This window comes from Drosophila hydei, unplaced genomic scaffold (assembly GCF_003285905.1).
Source record: "Drosophila hydei strain 15085-1641.00,03,60 unplaced genomic scaffold, DhydRS2 tig00000060-arrow-pilon, whole genome shotgun sequence".
Lineage (NCBI taxonomy): Eukaryota > Metazoa > Arthropoda > Insecta > Diptera > Drosophilidae > Drosophila > Drosophila hydei.
The window spans coordinates 188,739-204,474 of NW_022045656.1; the positions used below are offsets into that span (position 1 = coordinate 188,739).

General features: G+C 40.6%; 1 protein-coding gene across 1 annotated transcript in view; it reads left to right on the forward strand.

Annotated features, from left to right (window-relative positions):
• LOC115483804 overlaps positions 1–15,736 on the forward strand; it is a 180,940-nt gene that overhangs the window by 91,783 nt on the left and 73,421 nt on the right. The window contains exon 5 of the mRNA XM_030226124.1: positions 622–809. Coding sequence (XP_030081984.1) covers positions 622–809 — 188 coding nt within the window. The remainder of the gene's footprint in view (positions 1–621; positions 810–15,736) is intronic.

The following is a 15,736-nucleotide window of genomic DNA, read 5'->3' on the forward strand; positions in this document are numbered from 1 at the left end:
CATCAGCAAATACAACGTGACCGAGGACACTCACGAACTTGGTGGGGTAATAGTAACCATAGCACGCTAGGCCCTCTAATATTAAGCTACCCTCGCACTCGCATTTCGCTGACAAATAAGTGCAATGCCCCTGCTGCTGAATAGGAACGGTAAACATGATACTTGCGCAAACCGCAAGTTGAAGTGTTAACAGTTATGTTGAGCTTTTGTGCTGAGTCTTATGCTGAGTCGGCACTGCCGGCTATGACTCTGGTCATTTTTGCTTCTAGCTTTAGCTTTGACTTTGAGTTTAAGTTTTAGTTTTACGTAGACACTCATTGGAATAAATCGTATTTGCTCCGGCACAAGCCGTCAAGACAATTGCTTTTATCATTTTATAAGACCACTGTACCCAAAGGCCAGTAGGTCAAGGGAGGAAGTCAACTTCCCAACACAATTCAACACAATTACATAATTTATATATAATCTACATATTCTATTGAAGTAATTGTCAGCGGGATATGGTTATATTTGATTCAAAAATTTAGGTACTAACCATTATGCTTCACGGTAACTCTGAGTCGATCAGTCGACTCTTTTTTATAATTATTTCAAAAAATTTATTTAATCAAACAATAATAGCTTTATATCCACAGTCCTGAGGATATGCCGTATTTTAACACTGTAGGATACGCAATAAATTTACGGCGTACTGTGTACAATTTTAATATCGAAGAAATACATAATACGGAGGATGTAATTAATGAAGCTGTAGATCAACGAATGTGTAAATTTCCATCGGAGAGCATTAGTACAATTTTTAAATATAGGTAAGTGAGTACGATTTTCAACTTTGTCACATAATTGAACGATCATTCCATAAAAATGGTTCTGCTAAAATAAAGCCAATTTTATTATAAAGTAGAAGCTGATATTTTATTTGATTTAAGTAGAGTCGCGAAAATACATACGCTTATAGCTGATTGCTTAATACTTATGTCACACATGCTTTCTCTAAAAACTTATATGCAACTTAGCATATTATACTTAAATTTTAAGCAACCGATCGTGGATCGATTATATGCATATATGAAAAATTAAGTTCATTGCTAATAATATAAACTCTTACAATTTGGCTATATTTAATATTAAACTTCAATTTATGAGAGCAATAGAAATAGGAATGTTGCGGGCACATACGACTGTACTTGTTCTCAATTGAATATCATATGTAGGACACCTTATGCAGATGATTCTATGCCCTTCTGGGCCCCTATTCTGAAGTATAAAGCTTAAAGTAGTTCCCTCTATCAATTAAAATTAATATGCTTTGTTATATATATAGTTTGATAACTACGATTTTATGGTCGGTTTGGTTTCTTCGTATGGAAAAGAGTATTTTCTAAATCTTAAATCTCTAACCTTAATAGTGGAAAAATGGTTTGTATTCATGCGAAGAGACGGACAGATGGTTGGACTCCTATGTACCCCCGTTTATCTTTTTTTACCCTTTAAATTTACACCTTTTTTGAGTCATAAACAGTAAATTGGACGTATATGTTATTGTAGGCTCGTCCAAAGGATTCAAATCGAAAAAAAAACGGTATATAGTTAGAAGTTAATACTGACCTCATTTTTTAATTTACCGCACGGTATATATAAGATTACGAGTGCCCCTCGCACGCTACAATTTGGCACTTTATTGTCAACATATGCATGATTCAGCGATTGCGCAAGTGACCATCCCGATGCACTATGTGGCACTGAGCGGGAGTAACGTCACTGACCACGAATCAGAAGCAATAACAAAGCCGAACGAGATGGACGTGTGACGCTCGTCAGCAGCCGAAAAATATAAGGAGATGCTCAACGCAGTAGTAGCAGCAATATTAGCTCTTTACGTGGTATAAGTAGAAATGGTGACAAGACTAACAAAATGTGTGAAAAAAAAAAACGAAAAGAAAGAAAAACCTTGCGAAAACACAAGAGATATCGGTGTTTTGCGGTATCATTTCGATGATGCCGCCGTGTCTTTCGTGGGCCGCACTGCGAGCTTCTTGACCCAACGCGTCGCGATAAATGTATATACATATGCCGGAGAGTAGGTAGTCGAAAATACAGGCGCCTTACCGGCGCTTGCTGGTAATATGTTTGAAGGTCACACTACATATGCATTGGTGTGTCTTCGAGCATTTTCGTAGAAACATAATTGCAACACTATGCTGATATTGCATCATCCTTTTTTGTGCGTTGCGATTGGTTGCCTGTGTTTTGTAGTTTGGTAAAGTTTTAGCGAGGCGACCGCTCTGTCGCCGAGTGTGGTTTGATGGAAGGCCCAAGCAATGAGAGACTGACAGAGTTCAGTTGTATTTGGGATCTGAGTGTAATCGAAACTTGCTACGCTAAAGCAATGCCAAACAATAAGAATATTAGTGATGCTACAACATATATATAAATTCCAAAACAAGTGCCGATGCCGCAGATCCCAGGTACAGTGAATGTGTATTGCGCTATTAGTGCTGGCGCCGGCGCCGCGACTCTTTTGAGTACCGCACATTACATTGTAAGGAAACAACATTTGTATTTCGCTTCGAGCGATTACATTGAAGGCAAACGAAATTTATATTACGCTTCGAGCGACGCCCTGCAAGAGATAAGGCAACGCAAGGTTGGCCACTCAGCAGTTGTGCAACAATCAGAATCACATTTTGCGCCACGTCGTATAACCGTTCAAACAATTACATATTCGATTAGAACACACACCAACCAAATATATATTGCAGTTCTGAAAGAAAAAAAGGATAAAAAAAATAGAAAGAAAACATACGAAATTCTGTTTCTCACACACACCTTAGTATTTGAACTCTTAAAAAATAACGTAAAACATTTTGTTGATATTCATAAATCCCTAGACTAAATGACAAAAACAAAATTAGGGTTTGTCTCGAAACTAATTCTACCTAGGAAACATAGATATTAGCTTTGAAACAGCGTTAGCCTCCCAAGCCTCCCATTAATACAGAAGAAGTGACATTGTTAAATAAAGACGTTAATAATATGGAGCCCAGATCTTCAAATAACGAACCCAGCCCTTCTAATGCACCATGGAACCCTACGGTTACCATGTCCTCAGTAAACCTAATACACCATGTTAGAATACGTTAAAGAACGGCAAACTTTTGACGGCTCTCCCAACACCCATTTTTAACCAGTGTCGAGGAATTTATTCTTCTAATCTTCGAATCATATCGGACATTACATGGACTAGTCCTCCTCAGGAACATTAGGAATAAAATCGTGGGCAGGGCCAGGGATATTCTCGACCAAGCCAACCCCTCCTTAAATTGGGACCACATAAAAAGAAGTTTAATTCGTGCATTTGGGGTTAGGCGAACTGAAGAAGCCCTAATCGGCGACATTGAAAATGTGTCGGGGGCTTAACCTTAACCATATTATATTCCGACATATTCAATATAAAAAGCAATTGATTTCCCTGGCTAGCTAAAGAGACTCTTTATAGCAACCTATGTCTCTGGGTGTTCTTCCGCGAACTTAGAGAACCATTGAAGTCCCTTATTAGACTAAAAGATCCCAAACTATCGAAGAAGCATTTGACCTATGCAGAACCGAAAACGCATCGACCCGAGACAGACGAAACTACGACAATAGCTACCGAAACAGCAGGGACGCACCACCACGATACGGAAGGTATAACTCAAGTGGATACAAACCCCAATGGAGCGCAATTTATAGTTACAACCGTAATAATAATTATAATCAAAATCGTAGTTACTTCGGAAAAACTCTGACTCTCCTGAACACAGACTAACAGACAGACAGCGAAACGGCGAACACGAACAAAGGGACACCCGACGTAATCCATTTAATAGGGACAACCAACGAGGAGACCTTAATAATACTGAAATGAAGCAAGCCGACAAACATTTTCGCTCAAAAGCATCCGACAGTTCTACTCTCCACTATATCTTTATTACGTCCCTCAAGAAACAACCATTAAAATTTTTACTGGACTCAGGGTCCACCAACTCATTTATTAATCCTGAATCTGCCCCTATCATTAATATAATAGATTTACAAGAACCAAAAATTATAACAACAGCCTTTAACAGTTGTAGAATTCGCAAGAAGATAACTATCCCTTTATTGCCTGAATTTAAGCAAAACGGGGTATTTGCTGTTGTTTAAATTCCATTCATTTATCGAAGGCCTACTGGGCATGGATGTTCTTAATGCACTTAGTGCAAAAATAAATCTAAACGATCTCTTACTCGAATCACCAAGAGTGTCATTAACAATTTTCAGCGGTGCCAATAATTCATCCGAAATTTATCACGTGTCAGCAGAAGCAAAAAACATGATTTCAATACCAGTTGCAATTCAAAACGGGGACTTTTACTGTCAACAAATAAATATCAAAGATAGCGTTACCATATCAGAGAAAATATATAAGGCAGAGGACAGCATGGGAAAAGTAGAAATAATAAATAGCTCACCTGAGGACCTCTTATTCTGCCTAGAACAACCCTTAAGAGTAGAGTCATACCAAGAAGACAATAATATCCAAATCCATAGCCTGAACAGTGCAACATCCCCTCTCATTACTCACTGTACCAATCTAACATGTATTAGAACGGAATATATGAACAAAGAGGAAAAAATAAGATCCTCCAACTGTGTCACGGCTTTTCCGACCTGTTCTATAAGGAAAACCTTTTGGAATAAAATAAGGCACACGATACCTACAACGGATAACACACCCATCTACACAAAGTCGTATAGAAATTATTAAGTTCCGTCCGTCCAGGGTCCGCGTTAGGGGAAGCCGTCGTTCGGAGCACAATGTAGATCAAATTGATAGGCAGATTATGATGGGATATAATTAAGATATCAAAATTACAGGCCTTGTGGCTCAGCAATATATTAATCAGCAAAATGATTTTAGTAACGGCAGTGTGCCGGAGCAATGTGTGTTTATTCGTAAAACTCTTGAACCAGACTGTACTTAAAGTAAAACTAAAATGAAATCGAAAGCTAAAAGAGACAAAAGCTACAAACTACAGTTATTCTTAAGCTACAAGAATTCGACCGACACGCCGTCTCAGCATAACTGTTAAACAAATCTACCGTTAAACAATGTTACCGGTGCTGACTTTGTAAGGGCATTGCGCTGACTCTGGCGCTTCAGCGGAATGCGCAAGCGAGGGCAGTACTTATTCTACAAAGTTATAGCGCGAGGGTTACTTGTTAACTACCCCCCACTAAGTTCGTGACCGGCCTCGGTTACATTGTACTTATTGATGGTTTCCTGAAATATTTTTGTTGCTTGTCTGCGTTGGTAGAGGTGATAGCTCACGAGGATGCAGCTGAGGGCGACGCCCAAGATTATACCGCTGATGAGCCAGTTAGCTTGGGATCCGGATGACTCCAGTTCCTCTTTAAACTCACTGATGACTTGTAAGTTGTGGTCGTTCATCCGATGAAGTTGCGGTAAGCTTAGCACTGGGTCATGGCTTATGATGTTGAGAAGCGGAGACCCTGCTACGGCTGGACTCTTTTTTAACGTCTCACGTTGGTTAATGATTCTCGTCCCGTTGATTAAAGCGGAGCGCTCAAAGGTGGTGAGATATGTTCCATTGATGTTGATTTCTGGCCCTTCATCAGAGCTTACTTCCGCCGAGTTTTCATTGATGATGATTGCGCCGTCGTCTACTTCGGTGATGGGTCTCAGGTTGCTGGGTTGAGACCGGCAGTTCGCCGTGCTTCGGCTTGTAGGGCTCGAGAGCACGTTTCGCCTTTTGCTCTCTTACAGACCGCGCCAAAATTGGTTGTAGTACAATCCGGGGTTGCCAGGATGTCACCGTCACAGTCAGCTACGATGTTATCTTGGAGCTGTAGTATGATGTGGTGATGCGGTACGGGATAGACAGTTATCTTATTACAGACGGACTTGATGCTAGGGTATGCAATTAGTACATGGACGATGTTTTCGGATTGGAGGACTTTTATGGAAGAAGCTTCCATCAGGCTAACTATGGGGACTTCTGGGGGTGCTCATGAAGGAATGATTCCAAGTCATTGTGATTAAAAATTGTGGGATTTACAATGCCTGATTTGGCGAGAGTGATCGTGAGAATTAAATTTTGTATTTCTGTGGTAATCATTCTATTCCTTGCCAAGAGTGCCTCATACAAATGTGGCGAGTCTATGAAGTCGGCTTTTCTAGCCTTTATAATTTCGTTCACGGTAAAAGTTAATTAATTGATTTGTTTTTGTGTTTCAGAATTTATAACTATTTGCCTGTAAAGAGTAAGCAGTGCGAAAAATAAACTATTGTGTCTTAGTGCCTATCCTTAGTTACTATTTGAGGTTATCTTTATGGACCACTCTCCCTTTAATGAGAACCGTGGTTCCCAAATCTGCCTCTACCCTTTCTTCTGAGCATAATGGCGTTAGTTTGTTTCCAAGTCTCTTGTTGCTTTTTAGAAACACCGTTTCACCTACCTCAAACACTCTGTTCTGCCTGTCTGGATTGCATCTATCGAGTACGGCTTGTTGTGCCTTTTGAATTCTTTTCTTGACAGATAATCTAACTTCTGTTGAAGTGGCATGTATGATGACAATCGGCTTTTGGTTTGTAACCGAATGGATTGACTTATTATATTCTACCGTTGCTCTCAATATGAGCTGAATAGTTTCGCTGGCTTTTCTATCTAACCTCAGGCTTCTGGCTATGTCCGTCAGGATACTGTGGAACCGCTCTACTTGTCCGTTTGAACTGCTGTGAAACGGTGGTGCATTTATAATGTCTATATTGTAGCTGTTCTTCAGGAATGATGTGATCATTTCTGAGTTGAATGCCGCTTCATTGTCACAATAGAGTGTTTTGATTTCAGGAAAAATGTTTATTAGCTGGATAATGGGTGTTTTTACATCTATTGCTGCTCGAGACGGTAGTGGTTGTACGACGGCAAACTTTGAAAACTTGTCAATGCAAGTTAGAAATAGTTTTTGTCGGTGGCAAAAATGTCGATGTACAACATTTCGCCTGCGTATGAAGGGATTGGAGTGGCACCCAATTCCTGTTTCTGCGGGTGTCTATCGTATTTGGATTTTGTGCAAACTTTGCAATTTGCAACGACTTCCTTGGCTAGGTTGGACAAGTTAACAACCAAGTTAACGAACAACCCTCGCGTTAAGTTCGGAGCAACCCACGCAGCTAGAACATGAACGTACCGGATTTCGGTTGCACTGCGAACGCAACGTCTGCAAAATATGCTATTGCGGGCATTAGCAGTTTTCGTTATATGTCGCAATCGCAGACATTGTAAAGCTAACATAAATATGCCGGCATAGCTCCGCGCGGCCGACAGCCCGTGGCGTGATCTTTATATAATATGTATTTAGGTTTGGATGCATATTTCCCTATTATGTACTTAGCTTTAGTCTTTTATTCATTTCATTGTCACGATCAGTTCTGTTCCAATAACGTAAGCTAACGCACGTTGAATAAACATTGCTCCGGCAATTGGCCGTATAATCTTGACTTATTAATTAATATATCGCTGAGCCACAAGGCCTGTGATCTGATACTTAACCGTATCTCAACCTAATCTACATTATCAACTAACAACCTGGATCTACCCGACGGCATCCCCTTACGAGGACTACTGGAGCGGATAGACTTAAATAACTGGCGCCCAACGGGATTAACATATAAGCACCCACACCATAAGAACATGTAAGGGACTGTGACTGACAAAAGAAAAAACTTAAAAATTCCAATAAATATAAAACAAAGTGGCAGCGTGAATGTAAGCGCAAGGTGACGTAGTAGATAAATCTATTGAATTATTTCAAACCAAAGTATCCATACATACATATAACTAAGTCTATAAAATATAAACTGTGTGCGGGTTTATTGTCATTTCGATTGTTTTCCCTCTTATTGTTGGATTTTCGCCAACTGCTAATGAGTTGGACCTATAGGAATATTAAAGTGGAAATCGATAGCGACGAAGAATATAGTTTAGGCTTTGCACCCCGTACATCAAACCAAACAGAAATGGACACAGAAACAGTTAAAGCTTTTATAGATAACGCTATCAGCAGCGCACTAGCAAGCGAACAACAAATTAGAAATGAAATGCATGCCGAAATTCAAGCATTGAGAGAACAAGTGAGCTCACTTAGAGTAGAAACACCTCAAGTTCAAGTATATGAAAGCGTAACGATTGATCCCAACATTAGATGCGAAGTTAGACTAGACGTTGCTAAATCGGTACCGAATTTTAGTGGTGACCCAAAGAATATGTGTCTTGGAGACAAGCTGCCGTAGAGGCATATCAAATTTTCAAACGATATGATGGAAGTATTATTATGGAATATTAAAAAACAAAGTGTGTGGCGCAGCATGCTCAGTGCTCACATCCCACAATACTGTGCTCAACTTCAATGCAATCATCGCTAGACTTGATTGCACATACGCGGACAAAACGTCCCTGCGTGTCCTCAGACAGCGATTAGAATTGGTTAGGCAAGGTGACCTAGACATAATGCAATATTATGACGAAGTCGAGAAAAAACTCACGCTCGTTACAAACAAAATTGTCATGACACATAATGAACAGGCAGCATCTATCCTCAATGCAGAAATTAGGAATGATGCCCTGCATGCTTTTATGGCAGGCCTTAGGAGGCCTCTAAAAGCATTGGTCATACCGGCACAGCCTAAAGATTTGCCATCCGCTTTAGCGTTGGCTCGCGAGGCTGAGAACAGCATAGAAAGAAGCATGTTTGCTGCGACCTATGCCAAAGCAATCGAAGATAGGAACCACTCGAGGGAGCCTAATAAGCAAGGAAATAATTCTATACCAAAACAGGGAAAATATTTCGAGAAAAATCCACACTTCAAACAAAACCAAAATAAAACCCAACAAAGCGAACCCGGACCAAGTTTAAGCAACAGGCCCAACTACTCTAACCAAGGTCAGAGCCAGGCGCGCCCCATGGACATCGATCCATCAACTTCAAAGTTTAGACAACCGACTAATTGGGGTAAACCTCAGAGTAACCCCACATACGGCGAAGCTCAAAAGAGACAGAACACGTCAGAACGTGTGTCAGGGCAAAGACGCCAAAGAATCAATAATGTAACTCAACAGAACTCTAACCAAGAGGATCAAGACTACACAAGTGCAGCAGAAGCTGCAGTTGCTGAGGCCTCCGATGAGAGTGATTCGCTAGGAGACAATGACCTATTGAATTTTTTAGGGAACGCTCCAAATTGCCGTTCGTCGAGCGACAATTGGCTGGCAAAACATTAAAAATCCTAATCGACACTGGGGCGGCAAAAAATTATGTAAAACCCGTAAAGGAGTTAAAAAACATAACACCTGTCGAAACCCATTCACTGTGAACTCCATACACGGGTCCAGTAAAATTAAAGAAAAATGTTCCATGAAAATTTTTGGAAAAAGTGCCCCATTTTTTATTTTAGACACTCTTGACACTTTTGATGCTATAATAGGCTTCGATTTATTGACACAAGCAGGGGTAAATCTAAATTTAAACAATAATAATATCACCTACGGCAATACGACGGAGGTGTTGCATCACCACCTATGCGATAATGTACACGCATAGATGACATAGTAGTCCCCGATAATGTAAGGGACAAGTTTAAAAATGTCATACTGAAAAGGATTGGCACATTTTCGACCTCTAACGAGGCGTTGCCATTTAACACATCGGTTGTGGCCACAATCCGCACCATTGACGACAAAGAGGTATACTCAAAACTATACCCATACCCGGCAAGCGTAGCCGATTTTGTTAACAACGAAATCGCTCAATTACTAAAAAATGGCATTATAAAACCATCACGGTCTGCATACAACAGCCCTGCATGGGTTGTTGATAAAAAAGGTACAGACGCAAACGGCAACAAAAATAAGCGACTCGTCATCGATTTCCGAAAGTTAAACGAGCGAACCATCGCTGATAGGTACCCAATGCCGAGCATCCCAATGATTCTAGCCAATCTTGGAAAAGCGAAATTTTTCACAACACTAGATTTGAAATCTGGATACCACCAGATTTATCTAAATGAAAGAGATCGCGAAAAAACGGCATTTTCGGTAAATGGCGGAAAATACGAATTCTGCCGGCTTCCCTTTGGGTTGAAAAATGCGGGAAGCATCTTTCAAAGGGCAATCGATGATGTATTAAGAGAACAAATCGGAAAAATATGCTACGTCTATGTTGATGACGTGATAATATTTTCTGAAAACGAAACGGACCATGTCAAACACATTGACACAGTTCTCCAACAGCTTTACGACGCCAACATGAGAGTCTCTAAAGAGAAGACTAAATTCTTTAAAGAGAGCGTTGAATATTTGGGTTTCATTGTCTCAAGCAATAGAGCAAAAACTGATCCCGAAAAAGTCAAAGCGATCCAAGAATTCGCTGAACCAAAAAACCTCTTCGCATTAAGATCGTTTTTGGGACTTGCTAGTTACTACAGGGTGTTTATTAAAGACTTTGCGTCAATTGCGAGACCTTTAACTAACATGCTTAAGGGCGAAAACGGCATGGTAAGCAAACACATGTCCAAAAAGGTTCCAATTGACTTTGACAATGCACAACGCGACGCTTTTGACCGCCTAAGAAATATTTTGGCGTCAGAAGACGTCATACTCATGTACCCGGACTTTAAAAAACCTTTTGATCTAACGACCGACGCTTCCGCTAATGGTATCGGTGCAGTACTGTCTCAAGGGGGAAGGCCAATCACAATGATATCTCGAACATTAAAGCAGATTGAATCTCATTATGCTACCAATGAAAGAGAATTATTGGCCATCGTATGGGCTCTCGGAAAATTACAGAACTATCTGTATGGCACCAGAGAACTTCACATTTTCACGGACCATCAGCCGCTCACCTTTTCAGTGTCAGAAAAAAACACTAACGAGAAGATTAAAAGATGGAAAGCATATATTGAAGAGCATAACGCACAGATTCATTACAAGCCTGGGAAAGAAAACTTCGTGGCAGATGCCCTGTCCCGGCAAAACGTTAATGCCCTGCAAGATGAAACACAATCATGTGCTGCTACCATCCATAGTGAGATATCCCTGACCTACACAATCGATACAACAGACAAGCCCGTTAACCTTTTTAGGAACCAAATTATCCTAGAAGAAGCACGCTACAATTTGTATCGTAGACTCATCATATTCGGCAGAAAACCCCGCCATGTGATACAATTCACAGACAAGAATGACCTCCTCGAATCCATAAAGCTTGCAGTAAACAGTGATGTGGTAAACGCATTCTATTGTGATCTCCCGACCTTGGCAGTCTTTCAACACGAACTCGTATCACTCTACCCTACAACAAAGTTTTGGCACTGCAAGAATATTGTAGTCGACATTACTAGCAAAAGTGACCAAATAGAAATAGTTAATAATGAACATAATCGCGCACATAGAGCAGCGCAGGAAAACATGAAACAAATTCTTCGCGAATATTATTTTCCAAAAATGGCCAAATTAACTAAGGAAATAGTCTCAAATTGCAAGGTGTGCACTACCGCTAAGAATGACCGTCACCCAAAAAAACAAGAACTGGGGGAAACGCCCATACCATCCTATACTGGTGAAATGCTGCACATAGATATCTTCTCCACTGACCAGAAACTATTCTTGACATGTGTTGATAAATTTTCCAAATTCGCCATTGTACAACCCTTATTATCCAGATCAATAATAGATATCATTAACCCCATGTTACAGTTAATCAACATTTTTCCAAGAATAAAAACAATCTATTGCGACAATGAGGCATCGTACCTCGCTACTAAAAAATCAATTTAACATAGACATAGTCAACACCCCTCCACTACATAGCTGCTCAAACGGACAGGTGTAGCGCTTTCATAGCACTCTATTAGAAATAGCCAGATGCATTAAAATTGACAAAAAATTAAATAACACAACACAGATAATAATAAGAGCAACTATAAAATATAATAGAACAATTCAGTCAGTTACAGAACAGAAACCATTAGACGTCATTCACTCTCAAAATATCGAGTTACAACATAATATCAAAGACAGGATAATCAAAGCCCAGCAAGATCAACTCATCAGATGTAACACAAATAGGCAAAATAGGGTATTCGATGTAGGTGAAAAAGTATTCATAAAAAACAACAAGAGGTTAGGAAACAAGCTGACCCCATTATGTTCTGAGGGACACATACGAGCAAACCTAGGGACGTCTGTACTTATTAAGGGGAGGGTGGTCCATAAGGACAACCTTAAATAAACTACAAAATTTTTTGGTTCCACACAGTTAATATAACTTCGCTTCACATTTCCTACAGGTTGACCATCATAATACTGCCAATTCTAACCGCAGCGGGGGCGCGCATCACCGACTTCTCAAATGCGAAATACATTCCTGTGCTAGACGGTAGTGTTTGACTATGGGAGCAAAGTAAATTCATACGACACTCGACTAACTTAACAGAATTCTCAGCGATCATAGACGATACCATAAAATTATCCGAACTATTTCCCCTCTCTCACATGCGAAAGCTTTTAGAAGTAGACATAGAACACGTCCAAAACTTATTGTCCACTCTAACAATACACCACAGGATAGCAAGAAGTTTAGACTTCCTAGGCACAGCACTAAAAGTAATAGCTGGAACGCCTGATGCGTCTGACTTGGAGAAAATTCGAAATTCGGAAATACAATTAATAGAATCAAACAATAGACAAATTGTAATCAACACAGAAACTCAGAAACAAATCAACCTGCTCACAGAGACAGTTAATAGAATAATCAAAGCTAAAAAGTCTGAAATGGTTGACACCCCACACTTGTATGAAACACTTCTAGCAAGAAATAGAATGCTTATCATAGAAATTCAAAACCTTATGCTTACAATTACGCTTGCCAAATCAGATATAATAAATCCAACTATTTTTGATCATAAAGACTTAAAATCTATTTTCACTGAACAGCTCACAGAGGTCTCCATAGTTAGTTTAATGACAGTATCAAAAATTAAAATATTTCAATCCGACAGCACCCTTCATATAATTATAGAATACCCTTATATAAGATTTGTTTGTAAAAAGATCATAATTTTTCCGGTGGCACATCAAAACACCGTGCTACAATTACACGATAACATAGTAGCTGAATGCAAGGACGAAGTGAAAGCTGCCACCGATTGCGTCACAACTAACCACGCAACATTTTGCAACCTAGCCGCGCATGATACATGCGCCCGCGGATTACACTCAGGCGAATCAGCCATATGCCGAACGCAGCCCAGTCACCTGGAACCTATTACAAGGGTTGACGAAGGAATGATCATCATCAACCAGCTTGCGAGCATTAGTATAGATGGAGGCCCCACAATATACGTCAGGGGAACTAATCTCATAACGTTTGAGCGCACGTATCTCAACCACGATAAAACTGTCGATATGGTTCCTGGCATTCCGACTTCACCTTTACTGAACATTACGGGACACGATCAGGTGCTAAGCCTACCCCTACTTCAGCGAATGAATGAACACAACCTGCACGCCATTAGGGAATTAAGCGACGACATGTCATCTAACGGATCTCCCAAGTTCTGGTTCGCCATTGGAGTAATTATCAGCCTCCTGTTCTGTAGCCTCATCGTAGTTGGCCTATGTTGGTATCGGAAGAACACCTCGATTAAGTTGCAGAGATTCATCCAGGAGTTGCGCATCACCGAGGACGGCAATGAACGTAAAGGGGGAATAGTTAAAAACCAAGTTAACGAACAACCCTCGCGTTAAGTTCGGAGCAACCCACGCAGCTAGAACATCAACGTATCGGATTTCGGTTGCACTGCGAACGCAACGTCTGCAAAATATGCTATTGCGGGCATTAGCAGTTTTCGTTATATGTCGCAATCGCAGACATTGTAACGCTAACATAAATATGCCGGCATAGCTCCGCGCGGCCGACAGCCCATGGCGTGATCTTTATATAATATGTATTTAGGTTTGGATTCATATTTCCCTTTTATGTACTTAGCTTTAGTCTTTTATTCATTTTATTGTCACGATCAGTTCTGTTCCAATAACGTAAGCTAACGCACGTTGAATAAACATTGCTCCGGCAATTGGCCGTATAATCTTGACTTATTAATTAATATATCACTGAGCCACAAAGGCAGTGATCTGATACTTAACCGTATCTCAACCTAATCTACATTATCAACTAACAACCTGGATCTACCCGACGGCATCCCCTTACGAGGACTACTAGACCTAAATAACTTGCAAGATATCAGATTACCGTCAATGGCCTGATACTCTCGGGTGTTGAACTGACATTTGCCTAATCAGCACAATGCTTTTGGTCTGCTTACGTCGTCCAACTATTCCGAGGGGTACTCAGTAAGTTACACCACTGTTCCCGAGGGGCACTCGTTAACTACTCCCCCCTTTGAAGTAGGAGCGTCCTCGCTCATCCTGTAGTTGTCCACGATCATCTGTATCTTCCATGAGGCTCGTTTTTTCTTCAAACTTTGGTAAAAGAGAATGGAACCGCTGAGAGCCAGATTGAAGCGACTGCGGCGATGAACCATGCCTTTGGCGATCCAGCTGAAGTTACGCCTTCTTGCAATTCCTGAATGACCTGTAGGTTATGGTTGGTTATCCTTTGTAGCAGTGGTAAGCTCAGTACCGGATCATGGCCGATGATGTTTAATATTGGTGAGGCTGCTATGCCTGGCACCTTGTTGATGATTTCACGCCGGTTCACGTATTTGGTGCCATTTATGACTGCTACGTGTTCGAACGTGATGAGGAACGTGCCATTGACTGACACTTCTAACCCGTCATCGGTGCTGACGTTAGCGGGGCTCTCATTTATGACTATGATACCCTCGTCAACCACATTGATGCTCTTCAGGTGTCTAGGTTGAGTGTTGCAGCGCGCAGTGCGTCCAGCGTGCAGTCCACGTGCGCAGGTGTCGTATGAGACCAATTTGCAGATTGATGCGTAAGATGTTGTGGCGCAACGCTACGATGTTGTTGCCTCATTCTGTTACCGTGTCATCTCTGAGTTGAAGCACTGTATGTTCGTGGGCCACCGGGAGTATGTTGACCTTCTTGCTTATAAACTTAATTCTGGGATATTCAATTAGAACGTGAACAATGTTTTCGGACTGAAGGCTATCTGCTTCCATTAAATGGACTATGGGAATTTCTGTGGGATGTTCAATAAGCACGGACTTTAAATCTGTTCGAGTTTCATGTCTTCTAAGAAAGGGCGCTCTTCAGAACCCACCCTACATTAGGCATAATGCTTATCAGCCTGACCAGATGGTACGCAGATGCGACATCTGGTCGCTATCTACATGCACATGTTAGTTTAAGAGAATCCTTGACCGTCATAAAACCTTATTTTTATGTATTTTTAAGACACATGCAATGTAATATCACAAATCATTATTGATCCTTAGAACCTAAAAACTGTATATAAGGCCATACAATTTACAGAATAAAGCAGTATGAATCTAGCACTTGAAAATAGAGCATCTCGTCTCGCCCTTCACTAATTCTACTCATCTCCGTTGTCCAACTGATTCAAGTATTAGTTGCGACGCCCGTAGTCACTGGTTCTGTACCAGAGGCTTACAATAAAACACTATAAACAAATACTCAGTCTTGGT